Source organism: Pseudochaenichthys georgianus, chromosome 6, assembly GCF_902827115.2.
Source record: "Pseudochaenichthys georgianus chromosome 6, fPseGeo1.2, whole genome shotgun sequence".
NCBI classification, from domain to species: Eukaryota; Metazoa; Chordata; class Actinopteri; order Perciformes; family Channichthyidae; genus Pseudochaenichthys; species Pseudochaenichthys georgianus.
Window position 1 is genome coordinate 6,161,799 of NC_047508.1, and position 20,079 is coordinate 6,181,877.

Sequence of the window (20,079 nt, forward strand, 5' to 3'; positions counted from 1 at the left end):
AACATACATTTCATCACTTCAGCCCTATATACAGCCATTTGAAAATAGCAGATCTAGATCAAGATCTGAGTAATTCTACTTTTACTCAAGTACAAGATCTGAGTACTTCTACTTTTACTCAAGTACAAGATCTGAGTACTTCTGCTTTTATTAAGTACAAGATCTGAGTACTTCTACTAAAGTACAAGATCTGAGTACTTCTACTTTTACTCTAGTAGGCTACAATCTCTATACTTATACGTCTCTGTTTATAGCCTATGAAAAAAATTATTAGAAAACGAAGGCTAAAGATAACGTTAGCAGATAGTGACAATGCTAGCTAGCTAGCTCAACGATTCCTTAAATGATGTTGCAACTTTTCAGTTCACTTCACGCTCTGCCACTCTGGAATTTGCATTTTGAATTTCCATGACTTTTCCAGGTTTTCAATGACCGTACAAACCCTGTATAGTTTAGTTTGGCATCTGATTTAGGGGATTAAACAATACACTCTGGTGGTTACTTGGTCGTCCTGTCAGCTCTGCGCGCTGCGCGTTCACGTTGAGAGCAGGGAAGGGAGGGGCTGCAGCCAGGGCACCGCACGTACAGGAGTGCGCGGCCCCGCGGGGCACGTATGGGGATGTCTGACAAAATTACATTACAACGCGCATTTGGGGCATTGTTGTATATATTAGAAGCTTTTAATCCAGAATTGATAGATGTTACCATGAGCCACATACAGTACACTGTAAAAATAAATAAAAATAAACTGTAAAAAACGAACTTTCAAAAGGGCACATTGCTGTCCAGAGGGCAAAACGGGCAGGTGCTCAAGCACTACCTAGACTCTGTGTGCACGTCCCTGGATGTCCCGATCACCTTTTTTTGCTCCCGATCCGATTCCGATCATTTGATTTTGACAATCTGCCGATACCGATTTTTCCCGATCCGATCTTTATGCAATGCATTAAGAGAAAACAAAGGTAACAGATAACGGCTGGCCATCCAACGCGGTGAATTCAGCTATCTTGGCTGTTATTTGTTTGGCCTTTTCACTGTTCTGGGGCAGTTTCTCTTTCCTTTTAAAAGTGTTGGTTGTTTCAGTGCCGTTACCTGAGTGGCCGCTGTGTACTCGTCGTGTTGTTGATGGTGTTTGTTTCTCAGGTAGTGTATTAGATTGCTGAACGTAGCCTCTCGTTAGCTTACTGCTACTATTAGACACGGCGCCCACTCTGTTGCCAGATTTGAGAGAAATAAGCAACCAGGTCTGAAAACAAGCCCAAAAGAAGCAATTGTGTAATTTTAAACCAAAACTTAGGCCTCAGGATGACTTTAAGACGTGATCATGGTCATTTTTGTTTTGTAACATTAAATTAAAAAAAAAAAAAAAAATCCCGATCCCCGATTTTTTTCTTCCGATCTTTTGAAAATCGGATCGGGACATCTCTACTAAAAAGTATTGAGGATTGATTCCCAGCTCCACTAACTTCTTTTTGGGTGGGGGATCTTCTATTTGGGTGGGCGGGCCGCACAAAAACACTGTTAGCCCAGCCAACCTGAGTATTCTCTCTTTCCACTGCTGGGAACAGCCAATAGGTGATGTCCACACTCTGCACTATATGGACCAGTGCATTCCGTGCATTCAGTGCATTCAGGCTGCATGCACTGAGGCTGTTCTTTTGTCTGCGTGGAGGCACACTCCACACTCAACACAACAGGGCGAGACCTGCTGGAGGTCGACTGAGAACAGAGCAGCTCTTAGCACTTTCTACCCATTTAGCTTTTTTATTCATTAGGAAATGTAGTAATACGTCTACAGCCTTGTTTCGACACCTGTCGCTGTTTTACCTTTCATAGAAGTTTGCTTATAAATTCAAGTCTAAAATTGGGAGAAATCTTTTTTTGTGTCGTCAACAGCAACGGTTGAGATTTGATACCTACAGATAACAAAGATGCACACAAATGTTGTTGGTAAGCTCAGGAAAATAAATTGGGCAAATGTGAGGGGCTGAAGGGGGGGAGGAGAGATTTGGTGACTGAGCTCAGGAGAAAAAAAGGAGTGAGAAAAATATGAATATTTGTTCCTGTGACTCTGGTGTGAACCTCCAGTACGTAGTGCTCTTTAGATTTGATACTAACCTGATGGAAAGAGGACAGAAGGAGAAGAACAAGACAGGTTTGAAATCCAAACACACTGAGGGAGGGGAAAGAGAAGGAGAGAGGCAGGACAAAGGGAGGAATGGGACTGGGGGAGCAGAGGTGGAAGAGAGAGGAAGTCTGTGGCTATCTACCTTGATTTCTCTAGCCCCCCCCCCCACACACACACACACACACACACACACACACACACACACACACACACACACACACACACACACACACACACACACACACACACACACACACACACACACACACACACACACACACACACACACACACACACACACACACACACAGTTCTGTTAAGATGGACTCTGATAAGATGTAAAGCGAGGGAGCCTGCTGGCTTACTCCAAGCAGAACAAAGCAGGAGGATTGGTGTGTGTGCGCTTGCGCAGAAAGGGGTGCAGCAGTGCATTACCTATGCTTTAGAAACTTCTTTTGGGACCCTTCTTTCTTTTCAAGCTAACACCTCAGTAGGCTACGACCTCCTCCCCACTAGTGTTAATTTCGTCAGCTATTTTTTAATTTAGTCTTAGTCCTGTGTTAAATTTCTTTTTCAGTTTTAGTCATATTTAGTCACCTTCATCCTGTTTTTATTTAGTCAAGTTTTAGTCGACTAAAAGTCTGAGCATTTTAGTCTTTTAGTCGACTAAAACAGTAAACATTTTAGTCAAGATTTAGTCGACTAAAAGTCTGAGCATTTTAGTCTTATTTTAGTCAAAGAAAACTAATTATTTTAGTCTACTTTTTGTCAATGAAAACTGTTGAGTCTTTTTTAGTCATCAGATTATATAGAACATTTCAGTCAAACTAGTCTAGCCAAAACTAATAATTTGTCATTTTAGTATATATAAATAAATAGGATTATATCTTGTCCTTATTTGATGAAAAACACAGGTTGATTAGAATGCAGCTTTGCAGAGAGTATCTGGTCAGGTTTGTGGTGTTTTTACCAGCTGTGTTTTGGCCACATTGCTTCCCTTCTGATGAAACAATGCATTCGCTTTTTGTCTCTGCCTCATTGTAGCGAAAATGGGCCCAAATATCACATAGTTTCTTTCTCCCAAGCGGTGGTGGCTTTAGACTTTTTCGTTGTCAGTCATTTTGACAGGATCGTAACATTTCCGTCATAATCCATTATTACCCGTCGAGTGCACAATGTATCACTCACTCGCGCTGACGGGGGTATTCGGTTAACGCGAGTGCGACCACTGCTCCCAAGCCCTGTTGTTGCCATTTTATTTTCTGTTAAATAAGGTTAGTTAGACCATGAGTTAGACCATGAGTTAGACCATGAGTTAGACCATGAGTTAGACCATGAGTTAGACCATGAGTTAGACCATGAGTTAGACCATGAGTTAGACCATGTGTTAGACCATGAGTTAGACCATGAGTTAGACCATGAGTTAGACCATGAGTTAGACCATGAGTTAGACCATGTGTTCGACCATGTGTTAGACCATGAGTTAGACCATGAGTTAGACCATGAGTTAGACCATGAGTTAGACCATGAGTTAGACCATGAGTTAGACCATGAGTTAGACCATGAATTAGACCATGAGTTAGACCATGTGTTAGACCATGTGTTAGACCATGAGTTAGACCATGAGTTAGACCATGTGTTAGACCATGAGTTAGACCCGAGTCTTTCACGTTAACAATGTGCCGCTGCCCGGTGTAATTCAAATGTACCGCCGCGCGCCCCACAGACACACACAGCTGCTGCCCAGCCGCAGCACCGGAAATGGAACTGCTGGGAGAAAAACTGACTATCAGAGATGTAACGTTATCTTTGATAATATTTCGTCTCCTCATTTTTCGTCAACGAAAGTAAAGAGAGATTTTGGAATAGTTTTTATTTAGTAAACTACATTTTTGTCTCGTCACTTTTCGTCAACGATATTGCATGATAATTTCGTTGCAGTTATTGTTTACTGCCGTCGGTGCCGTCATCGTCACGTTTTCGTCATGGAAAAAAAGGTCGTTGACGAACATATTTCGTCATAGTTTTAGTCAACGAAATTAACACTACACTATAGATGGAACTTACCTCTATAGTGCCTGTGTTCATTGAATGTTTTCTTGTACGAACAAAACCAAAACATACAGCACAGTCAGACCTATACAAACTGCTTATTGAAATGTGTAAGACAACTATTTGAAACCAAGTAGTTTAAAAATTAGACATTTTCTTTCTGTCGACTCTACTGGAGGGATGAGCAGTATGTCAATACATTAAAATAAAGAAATGACATTTGAATTTAAATTCAATGAGGTAGAGTGTGAGTACAACATAAAGAAATAATTTAGGGTCATATAAAGAGTATAGGAGAGCGGAATCTGGTTATAAAAAGAAACTGTGAAGGGTTATAGCTGTTGGCAGGACATCTTGTCTGCATCGGTCCCTGTAACAGCAGAGCTGAATCAGTGTTAGAAAAGTAGCTCTGCTGTGTTCCTGTAGCTGGTGGTAGTCCGGACTATCCATCATATCTACCCGTTCATTCCATTTTTCTCCTCTTCACAACAACTCCAAAAGTGTCCGCTTTGCAGCCGATGACCAGCCTAGTCAACTCCACAAAATCCTCCTCCTCCCGTTCATCACATATACACTGCAGAATCCCTTTTTTATTGTTCAATCAATGATTCATGAATTCAATGTTATGTTTGAATGACCTGGTGTTGTTTTAGGACGGCATCACACAGACAGAGGCCATGTGTCTTAATGCTGGGATTACAGTAGACATGTTGTGCCAAACCACAGCGCAGCAGCTCTGCCACCCTGCCAGGCCAAAACCACAAGCCTCCCCAGAGGCTCTGCTCTGTGTGACAGCCACACACACACACACACACACACACACACACACACACACACACACACACACACACACACACACACACACACACACACACACACACACACACAGTAATCTGCGCTCTGACATATACATACTCTGCAGGCGTTCTGTTAGGGTTCACATTCTTGCTTTCGTACCATGTTGATTAGTGAACGTTAACATTTCCTATACGTGTCGTCCAACTTGTTTGGGGAAAGTTTATGAAGCATTTTAGGACAGAAATATTATTGTAAAACTTGTTTGTGCATACAAAATGTATTTTTCTCTTTTCGCTGCTGATTGTTGCCAGATGGCGAACATGTTAGAGGTTTTATGTTTCTGAGCTTTGTTCTTGGGATGTACTGTCCAACTTTTTCTGTTCTTTTACTGTTGCTACAACAAGAACAGCATAAGGGTCAGCAGGACGTGTTGAGTTGTCTAAAGGGGCTTCAGGGAAAATGGAAATGCTGGTTCCCTTCACTGTGGCTGGATGCATACATAGTTTTCTTCTAATACTACAGTGTTGTTTTGTACACTGCCATGTTTGTTTGTGAGATGCAGCCTTAGTAATGTAACAGACATGATGGGCTTTTAAGCTGTCTAACCATATATTCAAAAACAAGCTGAGATAAAGATGATAACAACAGTAACACAGTCCAATATTCCAAACAAATCATTCATTTGCCCCTGAGGTAAATAAAGGAAACGCATTAAACACAACACAAATAATCCATTTCCTTCATAGCTTTAATAAAGCCATCCTCATAAGTTAGGAATGTCATCGTTTTTCAGAAACTGCAAAGAGTGTGGTGAAAACCTCTTTAAATAGCTTATCTTTTATCAAGCAGGGTAAAAGTGTCCTTCCTTTCAGCCACTGGGGACATTCCAAAGTTTTCCATGAACAGGCCATACACAACAATTCAAAAGCCCTCTAGATGAGAATTTGAAACGCATACTTTGGGGTTAAGGAAATGTTTATATATATATATATGAGTGTGAACCAATGTGTTACTTGATCCTCTTTTTCAGGCTCACCTCTCCTCCTGTTTGCCAACCGGCGTGACGTGCGATTGGTCGATGCGGAGGGCGTGCGGGGTGAGTCGGCCATCGTTGTTAGTGACCTCGAGGATGCAGCAGCGGTGGACTTCCTGTATTCCGAGGGCCTGATATTTTGGACAGATGTCAGTGAAGAGGCCATCAAACAGACGCACTGGAATCAGTCATCAAACTGTAAGACTACATCCTGCGTGTTGTGTTGATTCTGCTGCTTAATGAAGATGTACTCACAAAGGCCAGCCCTTCCTGTTACATTCTCATTCTGTGTGTGTTTTGTGTTGCAGCCCTCAAAGAGGCTCTGGGAACTGGGCAGACTGTGGTGGTGTCGGGGCTGGACAGTCCTGATGGGCTGGCCTGCGACTGGTTGGGTAGAAAGCTCTATTGGACAGACTCGGAGACCAATCGTATCGAAGTGGCCAACCTGGACGGCACCTCAAGGAAGGTCCTGTTCTGGATGGACTTGGACCAGCCCAGGGCAATCGCTCTGAACCCCGCTCAACGGTAACACCTTTGACATAAAGATAAAGACAAAGGACCTGTTAAGCCAGAGAGACCCCGGTACCGGGGCCCTCCCGCAACATCTTGCAGGAAACAGTGTCTGAGGGCATGTTCATTTAATAAACTATGAATGTTTTATATCCATGTAACGAGAAGAGACTCATCTAACTGATAATTTGTATTTATTTAAAAAAAAAAAAACACAATGCTAACGTTGAGCCTCTGAATTAGCAGCGGGCGAAAAATGCTAACAGATGACTGCACCGAAATTAGTGTTGCACGGTGTACCGATACTTGAAAGGTACCGCGATACCCTGCCATTAAAAACATTACGATTCCTCCGTTTCATTAGTATCGGTACTTTAAGAATGACGGGGAAAAGTACTCCGGTGAGAAAGCGCTGTTTTAATTCCTCCCCTCTCTCGTGCACGCGGCCACGCGCTAGCTGCCAGAGCATGTGAGAAAACGAGAAGCATGGCTGCAAGTGGGAGTGCAACTGCCGCTGCGCCTCGGCTTGTTGACAAAAAAGACGCCAGAAGCGAAATTTGGAAGTATTTGAGCGATATCTCTGAGAGTGAGGGCAAGCCTACGGACACCACGAGGCCTGTCTGTGAGAAATGTTTTAGATCCCTGCAAACCAAGGGAGCCAACACATCAGACTTGGCTAAGCACCCGCCGACCGGCATCCAGAGCTGTTTAAAGAATTTAAAGACAGACAGGTTAGCGAATGTGATAGATAACATAATTACATCATGCTCAAGCCATGCCCTCAAATCTAAGTCAAACAAGTGTAATTTATTTTGTGACAAACGACGGTTTTCGTAGTTTGACGAGGCAATTAATGCCAATGATAACTGTCTAATATGGCTATCTTTTTAGCTAACTTACCAATGTTGCTAACATCTGCAATATACATTTTGTCAATAATTATTTATATTACTGTACTATTACATGTTAATAAAATATAAAGTTAACTATCAAAGAAATCACATTCACACTCAAGTATAAAGAAGAGACCATGTTGTAAGAAAACACTTAACAGATAAACTACAATTTTATTGATCATGAAAATAATAAAAGAAAAGTATTGAAAAAGAATCGGAATCGCAATTCTTGACTTGGTATCGGTATCGAAACCAAAACGTTGGTATCGTGACAACACTAACCGAAACTCACTCATAAAACCTTATTATTTATCCATTCTGCACATCCAACCCATCGATCTGATCGTGAGATGACACAGAATCAATGGGTACATACATTATCACTCAATGATACGAACTTGCGACTTTATAAACAAAAACAGACATCAAAACATGTGGCGCTAGGTAGCTAAAAACGCTAACATGGCTCACCTGTGTCGTGGCCTGGTCAAAAGTGGTCTTCAATGGCATTAAAATGATAAAAACGCTGCTGAAGTTAATCCATAGGTTAATCCAATGTGTCTGTGTCCCTTTGAATGATTTCTGATAATCCATAAGCAATAAACCTGCTTTTCCGTTTCTAGATGTCAGACCTAGAGACAGCCTCACTCTGGTGCAAAACTGTGTGCACGAAGCTCCCACCTTTTTGTTTTACCGTGTGTGTGTGTGTGGGTGGGGGTGGGGGGGGAAATCCCCCTTCGATTCTATTGGCTCTGACGGTCAGAAAGAGATGTCAATCAGCAAAATCGACAAAGGGGGGCCAGAGATATGGAAAATCCACCCAAATGACCCCAGAAGTGTTTTTTTGTTGCTAAATCTCTCTAAAAAGGTCAAATATCACTTGTTTTGCATCAATCTTGATACAGGGTACTTATTATATGTTGTACTTTGGTTTCCTAAAGCTTTTAGTCTACTAACCCATCATCCAAGGTTAGTTTTCACTATAAGTAAAAAATAATTTTTGGACGGACACTAACATTTACAGTTTTTTTACTATGTTCAATCTGAATTCTCTTTAAAATAAAAACATCTATATTGATTCTGACTTTTCTACATCCAACTCACAGGTTTATCATTACTTTGAGAAAAAAGATTATTAATTTAACCCTTTTAGAAGGGAAGATATGGTCATTTGTTCTGGGAATGTCATTTTCGAGCCTGAGACATGAAAAACAGGCTCAGGGCCAAACAGGTTAATGAGGTGTCTTTAAAAGTGTCCCTTAGATTGTTTATTAAAGGAAAAGTCACTTTCTTTAGCACCTCTTGTATGTTTTTAAGAGACTAACAGAGAAAACATCTTCTAACTCTTTAAATGAAAGTCTTAAAATATATTAGCAGCACAGTTTAAACAATGTCCCAGGCAGCGTGGCACACCTGAGCTGGAGTACCAGGGTGCAATAAGAGTAAGACATGAGTATGATCAAAGCCGATGGTTGAAGAGAAGGCCAGCTCTGCACCCTGTCCTGTCTCCATGGTTTCACCTCACACTGATCTCCCTCTTCTCTGACACACTACTTGTTGGCTCAGAAAAGCCTGCTCCTCAGACGGTAGATCTACTGTTGTGGGTTTATTGAGTCCTGTTGGAAATACAGTACAGCAGAGTGACTTATGATTGTGTTTCAACAAATGTGTGTGTTGGTTTGGGGTACAGTAGTCTCCAACCACGATTCTGAACTGAAACCAGAGGTTCAATGAGTCCACAGACCTAAGTTCAGGCTACATGTACTGCAAACTTTCCTTCGACTACATTAAACACTGTCTTTTTCCTGTATTACTCAAGCTTTATGTATCCATCATACTGTAAACAGACTGAATACCATGTCAGCTCCGGTAACATTTGGACTCCATAGCTTACATGTCTATAGATTACGATAACCGGGTGTGTCTGTGTTTGGAGTTGTTGACATATCTGTTGGTCATACTGTAACTGAACCTCAGTGGGTGCAGGGAGAAAGGAGAACAAATAAAGTTACTTTCAGAGCCCTGACAAATTTGGATATGACTTTTGGTAAGCTTGAGAATAGCATACAATTAGTTTAACAAGCTTGTATTAAGGCCCTGACACACCAAGCAGTCACCAGAGGACTCGCCGACGCCGGCTGTTGCGTCGCCGTGTTCTCCTGCGTCTTGGCCATGTGTCTTACGGTAACACACCACAAAGACTTCAGTGCGTGAGTGGCAATAACTCTCCTTACCAGCAGGCGGCGGTAGTGTGTATTCATCATTCAAAATAGGCAACAACCGGAAGACAGAGAAGAAGAACAGACTGCGTGATATAAACAACAACAAATAGCGTGTGCGTTCCATTTTCCCTCTCGTCCATCTAAAACATGTTTCGTGCGGCACTGGAGCTATCAGCCATTACAGTGTTACTTGTGGAAGACATTCTCAAGCAACAGTCTCTCAAGAAGCGGAAAAGCAGGTCTTCGTTTGCATCATTCCAGATCGCCATGATGAGATGAAAATGAATATCAGTCTGTGTGTGCCTTCTTAAATCGTTTGTTTACGTCCCTCACTTCCGTTTCGCTTCTCATGCACTGATTCGCTAGCTGAACAGCCAATCAGAGTGATTGTTTGGTCCGACTGCCTGACCCGATGCATGGCCGATGTCACTGTCACTACCCGATCTGCAGCTCTGCCCGATCTGCAGTGCGCATGTGCGAGATGGTCCGCCATATTGGACAACTCCGGACGGCAACCCAAGTAGGACAACATTGACACAGTGGCTTTTGGCAAAGCTCAAAATAAAACGAGAGAGAGTTACAACGTGACTTCACTATTATTTAACAACTCTTTTTATTGGGTTCATTTATTTGGGGTTAAGTACATTGTCAGAATAAGTGAGAAATGGATTTAACTTCTGTTAGACAGCTATCATACTGAATACATATTTACTGTGAATGTATGCAAAAATGTATGGCATATGGCTGTCTAACAGAAGTTAAATAAATGTCTCACTTATTCTGTACTTATAATGTACTTAACCCCAAATAAAAGAACCCAATAAAAAGAGTTGTTAAATAATAGTGAAGTCACGTTGTAATAACAATAACTCATCTCTCTCGAGTTTTCTTTTTGAGCTTTGCTAAAAGCCACTGTGTCAAGTGTCCATCTTGGGTTGCCGTCCGGAGTTGTCCAATATGGCGGACCATCTCGCACATGCGCAGTACCGATCGGGCAGGGGGACGAATCGGGTAGTGACAGCCATGCATCGGGTCAGGCAGTCCAAATAAGGCGTGTCACGGCCGACGGTGCGGGACACACCAAATTGAGTTTGGGCGACAGGACACGCTTCGTCTTCCGACTTACGAAAACGGCCTGGTGTGTCAGGACCTTTAGATGTATAAAATAGGTCCGTGGTATATGGAATTAAATCATCGGCTTAAAGATGAACATGACAAGGAACAGTGGCAACGATGATATTATACAGTGAAGCCAGGTCAAAAACATGCATCTTCTGATATAAGTCAAGATTATTATTTTTTTAGGTCTTTTACTTATGAAATGCATTATAACCCATTTCTTAAAATGCATTATTATACTCACTGTAGATGTTAATATATTTTAAACAGATAAATGTTACCCAAACAAGGCCTGGAAATTAAACATTTGTCAAATTGAATAAATGAGTGAGAAGAAAATGACATGACATTTAACAGAAACAGAAATGGAGAGTAAAACAATAACATTCGAAATGGAAACCATGAAAAAAAGAAGAGAAAACCGGGGGCAAAATGCAACATCTTGCAAGAAACAGCGTCTGAGGGCTTCTTAACATTGAACAAACTATGAATGTGTCATACTTAATGGGAAGAAACTCAGCTATCAGACACACAAGGGTAATATCAAGCCTCTGAATCAGCCCTCACCGCAGCTAAGGCAAATCCAGACAACACACAATTTAGCTTTACGAAGCCAAAAACGGCAAAAACGTTTGCTGTGTTTCTGATCAAAAGTTGTGTTCAAGGGCATTAAAACGATAAAAACGCTGCTGAAGGTTAATCCAATGTGTCTGTGTCACTTTGAAATGATTACTGATAATCCATTATAAGATTTAGGTCAAAAACGGAGATTTCTTATCGAGCTGCTATTAGAGCTACAACCCAGCTTCCGGTTTTGGGCATTCTGGCTGTGCGTCCCTCATTCACCAATGGGTAATGTTTAGATGGATTTGAGGAACTTCCCCTCTATTCTATTGGTTCAAAACAGGTGTCAATCATCAAAATCGAGACACACACGCCTCGTTGGAGATTTTTCTTTTTCCATTTTTTTCTTCCTGGTCATAGTGACGTAACGCTGCGGAGCTCCGCACACACACTCACTCACTCAGCCTTATCTTTTCTCAGCCGCGGTGCTGCGCGGAGCTCCGTACACACACACACAAACACACACACGCTCGGAGCTCAGGCTGTGAGTGTGTGTGTGCTCAGGCTGAGTTCCCCACGCAGCAACCAGGAAACGACACCAGTAATCCAGCTCACACTGTCCGCTCCTCGAGCCTCAAAGGGCGGAGCAGCGAGCCCCGCAACGTCCCGCCAACACGGCACCCAGACCCCACGCAGCATTCTCATCTGTTTGTGCTTACTGGTGTCATTTTGTGGTTGCTAACAAACGCCATGGTAACACATAATCACTGATGTTCAGCTGTAACGGTGGTGGACTCATCAGAACAGAGTGGGCGAGCTGACCAATCGGAGCACAGTGGGCTCACAGGGAGGGGGGGGCAGGAGCTCCAACAAGGTGTGTAGGACAGAGAGTGAATACACATACTACACAGAGATGCTGTATGAGAAACTAATGTCATTTTGGAACATTGAACAATGTACATCTATTCTAGTAGACCTCAACAATGGAATTATGATCAGTAGAAATGGCCATGTCATGGGACCTTTAAACTATTTCGTCTCTGTTTCCCTACAGGTACATGTATTGGACAGACTGGGGAGAGGAGCCGAGGATAGAGCGAGCCGGAATGGACGGCAGCAACAGGTACTGAACCTTTTAAAACCCCGAACCAAGCCAACTGAACACAGTTATACGTTTAAAGTAGAGTATCCCCAGTGCAGCCAGATTTATAGAAGCAGTAACAATTCTACAAGAACATCACAAAATGAAAGCAGCAATGGAATGACCTTTGTATGTCCTCTGTCTCCAACAGGAAAGTGATTGTGGTGACGGAGATATACTGGCCCAACGGTCTGACCATAGACCTGGTGGAACAGAAGCTGTACTGGGCAGACGCTAAACTCAGCTTCATTCACAGAGCCAACTTGGACGGATCTGCACGGTAAGGCCCTGCGCTATGGGGGTTATTCCCTATCTTTACTCAAGAGCGTGGTATTTAAATTTGAGAGCATACTTTATGTATTTATTTCCCTCAAACCCTGTCCTCGCACTCAAATAGTGCCTGCTTGCACTTAGATTTGCTCTGCTTCTGCTCAAACTGTACGCTTGCACTCAGATATATTGCTGCTTACAGATTTGTTCTGCTCTCAGATTTATTCTGTGCTCGCTCGAAACTTTTGTGCAACAATCCTGTCAAAATCCCTCAACCAATAGGAGGCCAGGTGTCCTTGCGGGTGCGTTCGCTTTACTTATTACAGCGTCCCGTAAGGGCGGTTACTCTTTGGTTTATAAACTCCAGCCCTCCACGGCTTTATAACATAGCATGTACTTCACTTGTTTGATTTACAACTTTTTTGGGGGGGGGGGAGTTAGTATATATATATATATATATATATATACCAGCACCTTACATAATAGCTACGTTCAGTGGCGTACTGGGACTAAAAATCAGCCCGGAAATCTCGACCGGCCCTCGTTATCGCTAGTAAATTGTCAACGGGGGGAGGGGGGATTGCTAGTGAATTTTCCGACCGGCCCACTTCTTCCTCCAGACTGTTGTTCTGCTCCAGCACTGTTGTGCTACGGCTTGGTTCGGCCCGACGCGAAGCGGAGTGTCGACAACCCCATATTGTATAAATATTCGTATATCACAGCCTGAAGTGAGCTATTGCATTTATAAAACGGTTACCACGTGTGGCTGGCAATGTGAAAGAAAAATACACACTCCAATTTAAATAGTTTTTATTATTAAATAATGATGTTCAAAATAAAATAGTCACTCCGTTGCCTTCTGCACAAAACATAGTGCGAGGTGGTTGCTATGCAACAACAATAACAGACTGTGGTCAACTCAGCCGTCTCTCACATTTGCTTGGTCAAATAAGCAGCGCTTCATTTTTGAGTGCGCGATTAATAGCGTATTTACGGTAATCGCCGAGAAGTGGCGCAGTACAGTAGTACAAGTGCTTATGCTATATTTGATCAATCAATCAATGATATTTGATGAGGAATAAAATTATTTTTAGCCATAAGTTCTTAATAAAATTGGTACTGTTCGACTCAGTACATGTTAGACTACTACCACAAATACAATCAAGTACTTTTACTGTGTACTGTTTGAGTAATCCCCTGTCAAACTCCCCTCCAGAGTACAATAATGCATGTTTTCTGCCATCTTTGATTTGAGATAAAATGATTTTGTGCAATAAGTTCTTAATGTAATTGGTACTGTTGGATTCAGTACTACTTGGACTACTACTAAAAGAGATACGTCATTGTCCATTTGATTCTTCCGGGCACGCATGATGTCAACCGTACCCGGAACCGTGGAGCCGTTACGTTACGTCCGCGGAGCCGTTACGTTACGCCCCCGCTGATTGGTCCAAATTGACCAATCCACGGACTTCCTCACACACTCAGTGCAGGCAGGTCTGCTGAGTTCTCCTCCCTGGCTGCAGGCTGATAACAGACCGCGGCGAAATTCTCTCTGCAGACCCATTCTCACAGCGTTCATCAACCTTTTTCTTACTCAATATCAAGCCACACTTATTGTTTTGACTTCGGCTGTGACTTTGTGTGTGCTCAGGGTGAGTTTGGCTGTGTTTCGCTGTGTATCGCTAAACAAGGAAATCACACCTCCACGGAGCTCAGCGCGATTCACAACGTCCCGACTGGTCCCGACCAATCGGAGCACACTGGGCTCACAGGGAGGGGGGGCAAGAGCTGCAACGAGCCGTTTAGTGGAGAGAGTAAATACTGCTGAATACACATACTTTACAGAGATGCTGTGAGAAACCAATGTGAGTTTGGAACATTGCACAGTATAAATCTATTCTAGTAGACCTCAACAATGGAATTATGATCAGTGGAAATGGCCATGACATGGGACCTTTAAAGTTAAGGTTACCTAAACTTATTTTAGGGGCCGGCTGGCTTTAGCTCAGGAGGTATATGGTTGCCTCAAATTGAAGGGTCGGTAGTTCGATCCCCAGCATTCTAGTGCAATATGCAGAAAAACATGTATTTGTAGACGAACAATGTCTTGTATCTACATAGCGCCTACAAACAAATAATGAAATCAAAAATGGGGGAAAATAGTCGGAAGCGGGGTTTTTTTTGTATACGTCGTGGGAGGAGGCTCTGTCCACTGCCCTGCCAAAGAGGAACTATGTTTTCCATAGACATGAATGATGTCATCCAATACTGTAAGAGCATGTAACAGTTAAGTTGTCATTGTCACTGCTGTACTGTTGTCCCGGGGACAGACCCGGTATGATGAGGAAAACACAGACATTTCAGAAGAGGAGCTGTGTCGATGACATTTAAAGCGCTTACTTTATTCTTTAACTTTGGATTGCTTTGTTTTCGGCCTCTCTGGGTCAGGTTTTGCTGCAACTAACTTGCTCTCTATTAACAGCTACTATTAATGGACACACTTACATTGCCTTTTTGATTACGATGGAAATAAAATGAACTTGAGTTGTTACCGTTTAATAATACTTGTTCAGGATCCACTAGTGAAACTTTAGCGGAGATCAGCCAAAAGGGTTTCACCCTGTTTAACTTCTTTCCAACAGAGAAAGGGAGGGGGAGAGAAAAAAATCTGTACTGACTGAATGAAAGAAAAATAGAGAGGGAGTGAGAGAGTTGTCCAACACAAACAGAGCTGTGGTATGGAGGCCCCAGTCAAAACACACACACAGCAACACACTCCCTTAGCGTCCCTCTAACAGCACCATCTTTCCTTCTTTCCTTTATTCAACTTCTTTCTTCATATGTTCACATTCTCTGTGACTGTGTTTCGACCGAGTAACATTGGACTTGTGACTTTTAGCTGAAATGACTTTCAGTTGGTCGAGATATTTGACTGAGGTGTTATTTAACTAGAATAATGTAAAGTGGCAAATTCTTCTTTGCTGGTTATTATAACTGTAAGAGCTGATCACACTGTCTTTTACATACTGCCACTCGCAGGACATTTGTTTGCTTGTCTCCTTCCGTCTTCTTTTAATTGTTCAATTGTCGGCTGTCAACTAAGTTCCCAAAGATAGTATTAAAGGGGCTCATTTTCAGGTTCAAATGTGTGTGTAGGGCCTCTACTGAGACGTGTTTCCATGCTTTAATGTTCAAGAAGGAGAAACTCCCTCTGAAGGGAACTCTGGGAGCCTCTGCAGACCATTAACATGCACAGAAAGAGGAAACACCAAATATCATGATAGGGCCTCTTTAAAGCAGAACGTTTCTACACTTTATGTTTTATCCACCCTCTTATTATTTAACCAGTCTGCAACACACATTGTAACAAAACCAAGCCTCTGCCTTCTTAGAAACGGGCTAGTCGAGCGTCATGTTCTACCTGAAGACCTAACCCTAACCCTAACCCATGCTCAGTTGTAACAATGTGGTGTCGAGGTTGAACTCCAAACCGGCGGTATGCTCAGCCAGCAGCTTATTCCTATGACCGCAGCACATTCATTCTCCCTCTTATTACTTGATTCTGAGAAAAGCTTTATTTCATGTAACCATGGCACTCATTGTTCAGCCAAGATGTGTTCAAGTACGTTAGGAAGATCTGATATTGTTGGACAGAAGCTGCTCATAGAGTCACGTCAGAGACCTGTGCACGTGCAGCTCAGGCAATGCATACGTTCCTCATAGCTTTCAGATTATACTCATTTGCCATTTTTCCAATTAATTTGCACACACACGTTCACACACACGTTCACACACACCGACATCTGAACAGCTTTGAAATCTGGAGATGTTTACATGTGCTCTTTCTTCTTTTCCTTTAACCACTGCTGGCAGCCTTCTCTGCTTTACAGCACGCACGCACGCACGCACGCACGCAGGGCTAAAAGGATGATTGATGAAAGCCAGTTTGTAGTGTGTTGATATTCTAAATACAGAACTGCTTTGATCCGGTGCCTAACTGCCTTTGTGTGAGTGCTTTTTCCTGTAAGTGATTCTAACGTGTGTTTTAGAGAAAGAAACTCTCCTGAGCAAATCTGTGACTTGCTCCGACCGACACTTCTCCAGAAGTCATGTCTTTGTGTTAGTGTGGCCCCGAGAATCAAGAGGGGGCATACCTTGTCCAGTCAGCATGATATTATGCTGACTATATTATTATTATAAATGTGTTCATAATAAAAGTAATAAAAGAAGTTGACGTCCACGTTGCAGGAATGTGGTGGAGATAATCTGGGTCCCGGGGCAAGGATTCTTTTCCTCCACTATAGTTTGACTTCTACAGAATACATCTAATAATCTGATGAGCACATGGTCAGGAACACATGTGTGCTCCCCAGGCGAACACATCAACTCTTTCTCATGTCAAGAGGATCTGCCAATCTCTTTTCACTTAAATGGCCGTATTGCCCTTCTCTAGTCGGACACATTTGACCTCTTCTTAGCTACACTGCTGATGAGGAAAAGTCCTCTGTTTGTTGTTCACATTCTTTAGTTGTTTAATGGGCTATCATGAACATGGCATTAAAGGAGTTAATGCTGGGGCTTCAACCCTTTATTTCATCCAGAACAAAGCCAACGATAGTGCTGAAAAGCTGTCATACACCGTCTTGCATGGTGTCTGGTTTCATACAATGTGGCCCATATTCTTCGGTCTTCATTTCACGCAAAGGTCTCGGGGGACTTAATTAATTAATTTATGCTATAATTAGGGTATTGACAAGAGCATCATTTTTGTCTCACAACTTTATAGTTGTTTTATACCCAGCCCGAAGCGGGTTGGGTGCTGAAGCTAATCTCGTGTTTAGGCTGGGTATTGGGTATTGGTGTAATCATGATATTATTGCGTTGTTGTCGTGCAGCTAACCTTCTTGCCAAAGGCTGTTTGTGTTCAGCTGAAGCTGGTTACTGCATCTGCTCTTCCAACACACATTGGTGGGCGTCTGGGCGAGCATGTGCATCTGTGGGTCTGAGGAATAGGGTTAGGCCCTCTGTCGACTGAAAACAATTCATCATCGATCAAGTAATAATACAATTACTGTCCAATTCAAATTGATGGCACGTGTTGAGTGTGTACAAGTACAATTAATGGAACAAATTGCATGTAAATACAAATAATAGGTAATAACATTGGTGAAGCAAGTGAGTGAGTTAGGTTGTTTAAATGTTCTAACACAAGACCCAGCCCAATGTGGCCGGTTCTAGCTACAGTAGCAGCACCAGCTCCAGAAGTGGCTAAACCAGTTGGCAACTGATGATGCAATTGAACGTAAAAGATGAACTTGGCTAATGGAATTGAATGAAGCAAGCAGACGCACTTACCATCCTGAATAATGTGTTCTTTTGTCCAAGCATTTGATTTATTGAACACATAATATAAACACGTATCCCAGACTTCCTTTCTATGGCAGACGAGTAGCATTTCTAAACACTAACCGTCCTCTGGTTCTGTGTGTTCCTGCAGTGAGACTGTGGTGGAGGGCACCCTGACCCACCCGTTTGCCCTGACGCTGTCTGAGGAGACCTTATACTGGACCGACTGGCAGACCCGCTCCATCCACGCCTGCAACAAAAACAGTGGAGATAAAACTAGAGAGATCCTCAGTGGGATCTACTCTCCGATGGACATCCAGGTCCTGGAGGCCTACCGGCAGCCCAACAGTGAGTGTGAAATAAGATCAATACACCATCAGGCCTCTATATGAAAGTGGTATCCTTGTTCTGTGGTGATACACACTGAGACATTAGCTACATGAGCTAACCCTATGTGTCCCTTCACGTGTCCCTCTCTGTCTCTGGTGTGTGACTGCAGTCCGGACCCCCTGCAGTGACAGTAATGGAGGCTGCAGTCACCTCTGCCTGCTCTCGCCAGTGCAGCCTTTCTACAGCTGTGCCTGCCCTACTGGAGTCCAGCTTAAACCAGATGGGAAGACATGCAAACCAGGTAGGGGTCTTCTTTCATCAGCCACTGGTAGCCCCTGTGAAAGGGCACTGCTAACACTTTCTTATTGTCATTATTCATTTGTGTGTACGGATATTAAGGCTATGATTATTTGTCAATGGAGTTATAACTTACAAATGTTGAAAACAAAGGCTCAAAAGGATTTGATAAGTATGTGAGATATACAAAATACAAATATACAAATGTGTGCAACACAACGTGTGTCGCATTCTGACAACCCGTAACAGCTGCCTAGCACTTCTGCTTTATGGCATACGGTGTGCTTTGGTTTTTATAACAGGTGTCAGGTGTAATGAATAAATACACAACGACACTAACAGAAGCTCCATCAGAGTGAAAAACACCCCATCTATAGATATGCTGCTAGAGATGATAGCAACAAGTACCTACTGATTCAAAGCATTTCTTGTGAACAATTAATATGGCAAAAGTAGTTCCGGTTTATGTTCCGCAACATGGCGTTTTATATAATGTGTGATCCTATTCTTCCATTAAACAATAAATAATACAAGTATTATTCCGTTGTATGGCTCTAAATGTTGTTATTGATTAGTCAGAATGGCTACAGTAACTAGGCTAACATCATCCATGTGATACGAGAGAAACTTCACATTAGACAATCCTTTATTTACATGTTAACTTAAACTGAGCATCTATGGGGAAACATGCATTAGGGGACATTACTGGTGTGACAATTATACAGAGGTTACCACTTTAAGGGTGCCCTTAGGAAGCACTGATGGAGCGAGAGCAGACTGCTATCCCTCAAGCAGTCGTACACATGTGCTGAGCTATAGTAGCATACTGTGAGCCGCCACTCTGCAGAACAGTATACAGTTGTTCTTGCAATTCAATCTAGTTGTTGGTAAAGCAGACTGGTTCTTAACTGGAAACTAGCCCCGCAACGGGACTAGAATAGCCGCTTTCACACCAAGTACTTTGCCGTACTTAGTGCCGGCACTTAGTACCCCCATGGAACTAAGTACAGATCGCGTTCACACCGGAATAAGTTCCCCGAGGGAAGATTACGCAAATGAAGCCGCTGACGTCAATTCTTCTTCTTCTGCTTTCGGTTTACTGGCAGGCCGCAAACAACTTCACGGCGTATACTGCCACCCGAAGTCCCCGGCCGGAAGTCCCCGGAGTTGGGGACTGGCAGCAGCTTCTACTGAAGCCTTCCGAGTAAATCGCCAGAACGCCGACACCTCCTCATCTCCACCGCTCCCATGTATTTTTTTTGTGTTGCCATGAGTTAGTCTCTCTGCGTTTGTGCACGGGGCTAATGCTAATGCTAATAATGCTAATGCCAGCAAATACAATGGCTTCACAAAACTTTTCAGAGTTTTAC

General features: G+C 42.7%; 1 protein-coding gene across 1 annotated transcript in view; it reads left to right on the top strand.

Annotated features, from left to right (window-relative positions):
• lrp5 (low density lipoprotein receptor-related protein 5) overlaps window positions 1–20,079 on the top strand; it is a 98,535-nt gene that overhangs the window by 15,295 nt on the left and 63,161 nt on the right. Inside the window, 6 exon segments of the mRNA XM_034084695.2 lie at window positions 6,009–6,209; window positions 6,320–6,536; window positions 12,377–12,445; window positions 12,615–12,743; window positions 18,234–18,430; window positions 18,582–18,713. Coding sequence (XP_033940586.1) covers window positions 6,009–6,209; window positions 6,320–6,536; window positions 12,377–12,445; window positions 12,615–12,743; window positions 18,234–18,430; window positions 18,582–18,713 — 945 coding nt within the window.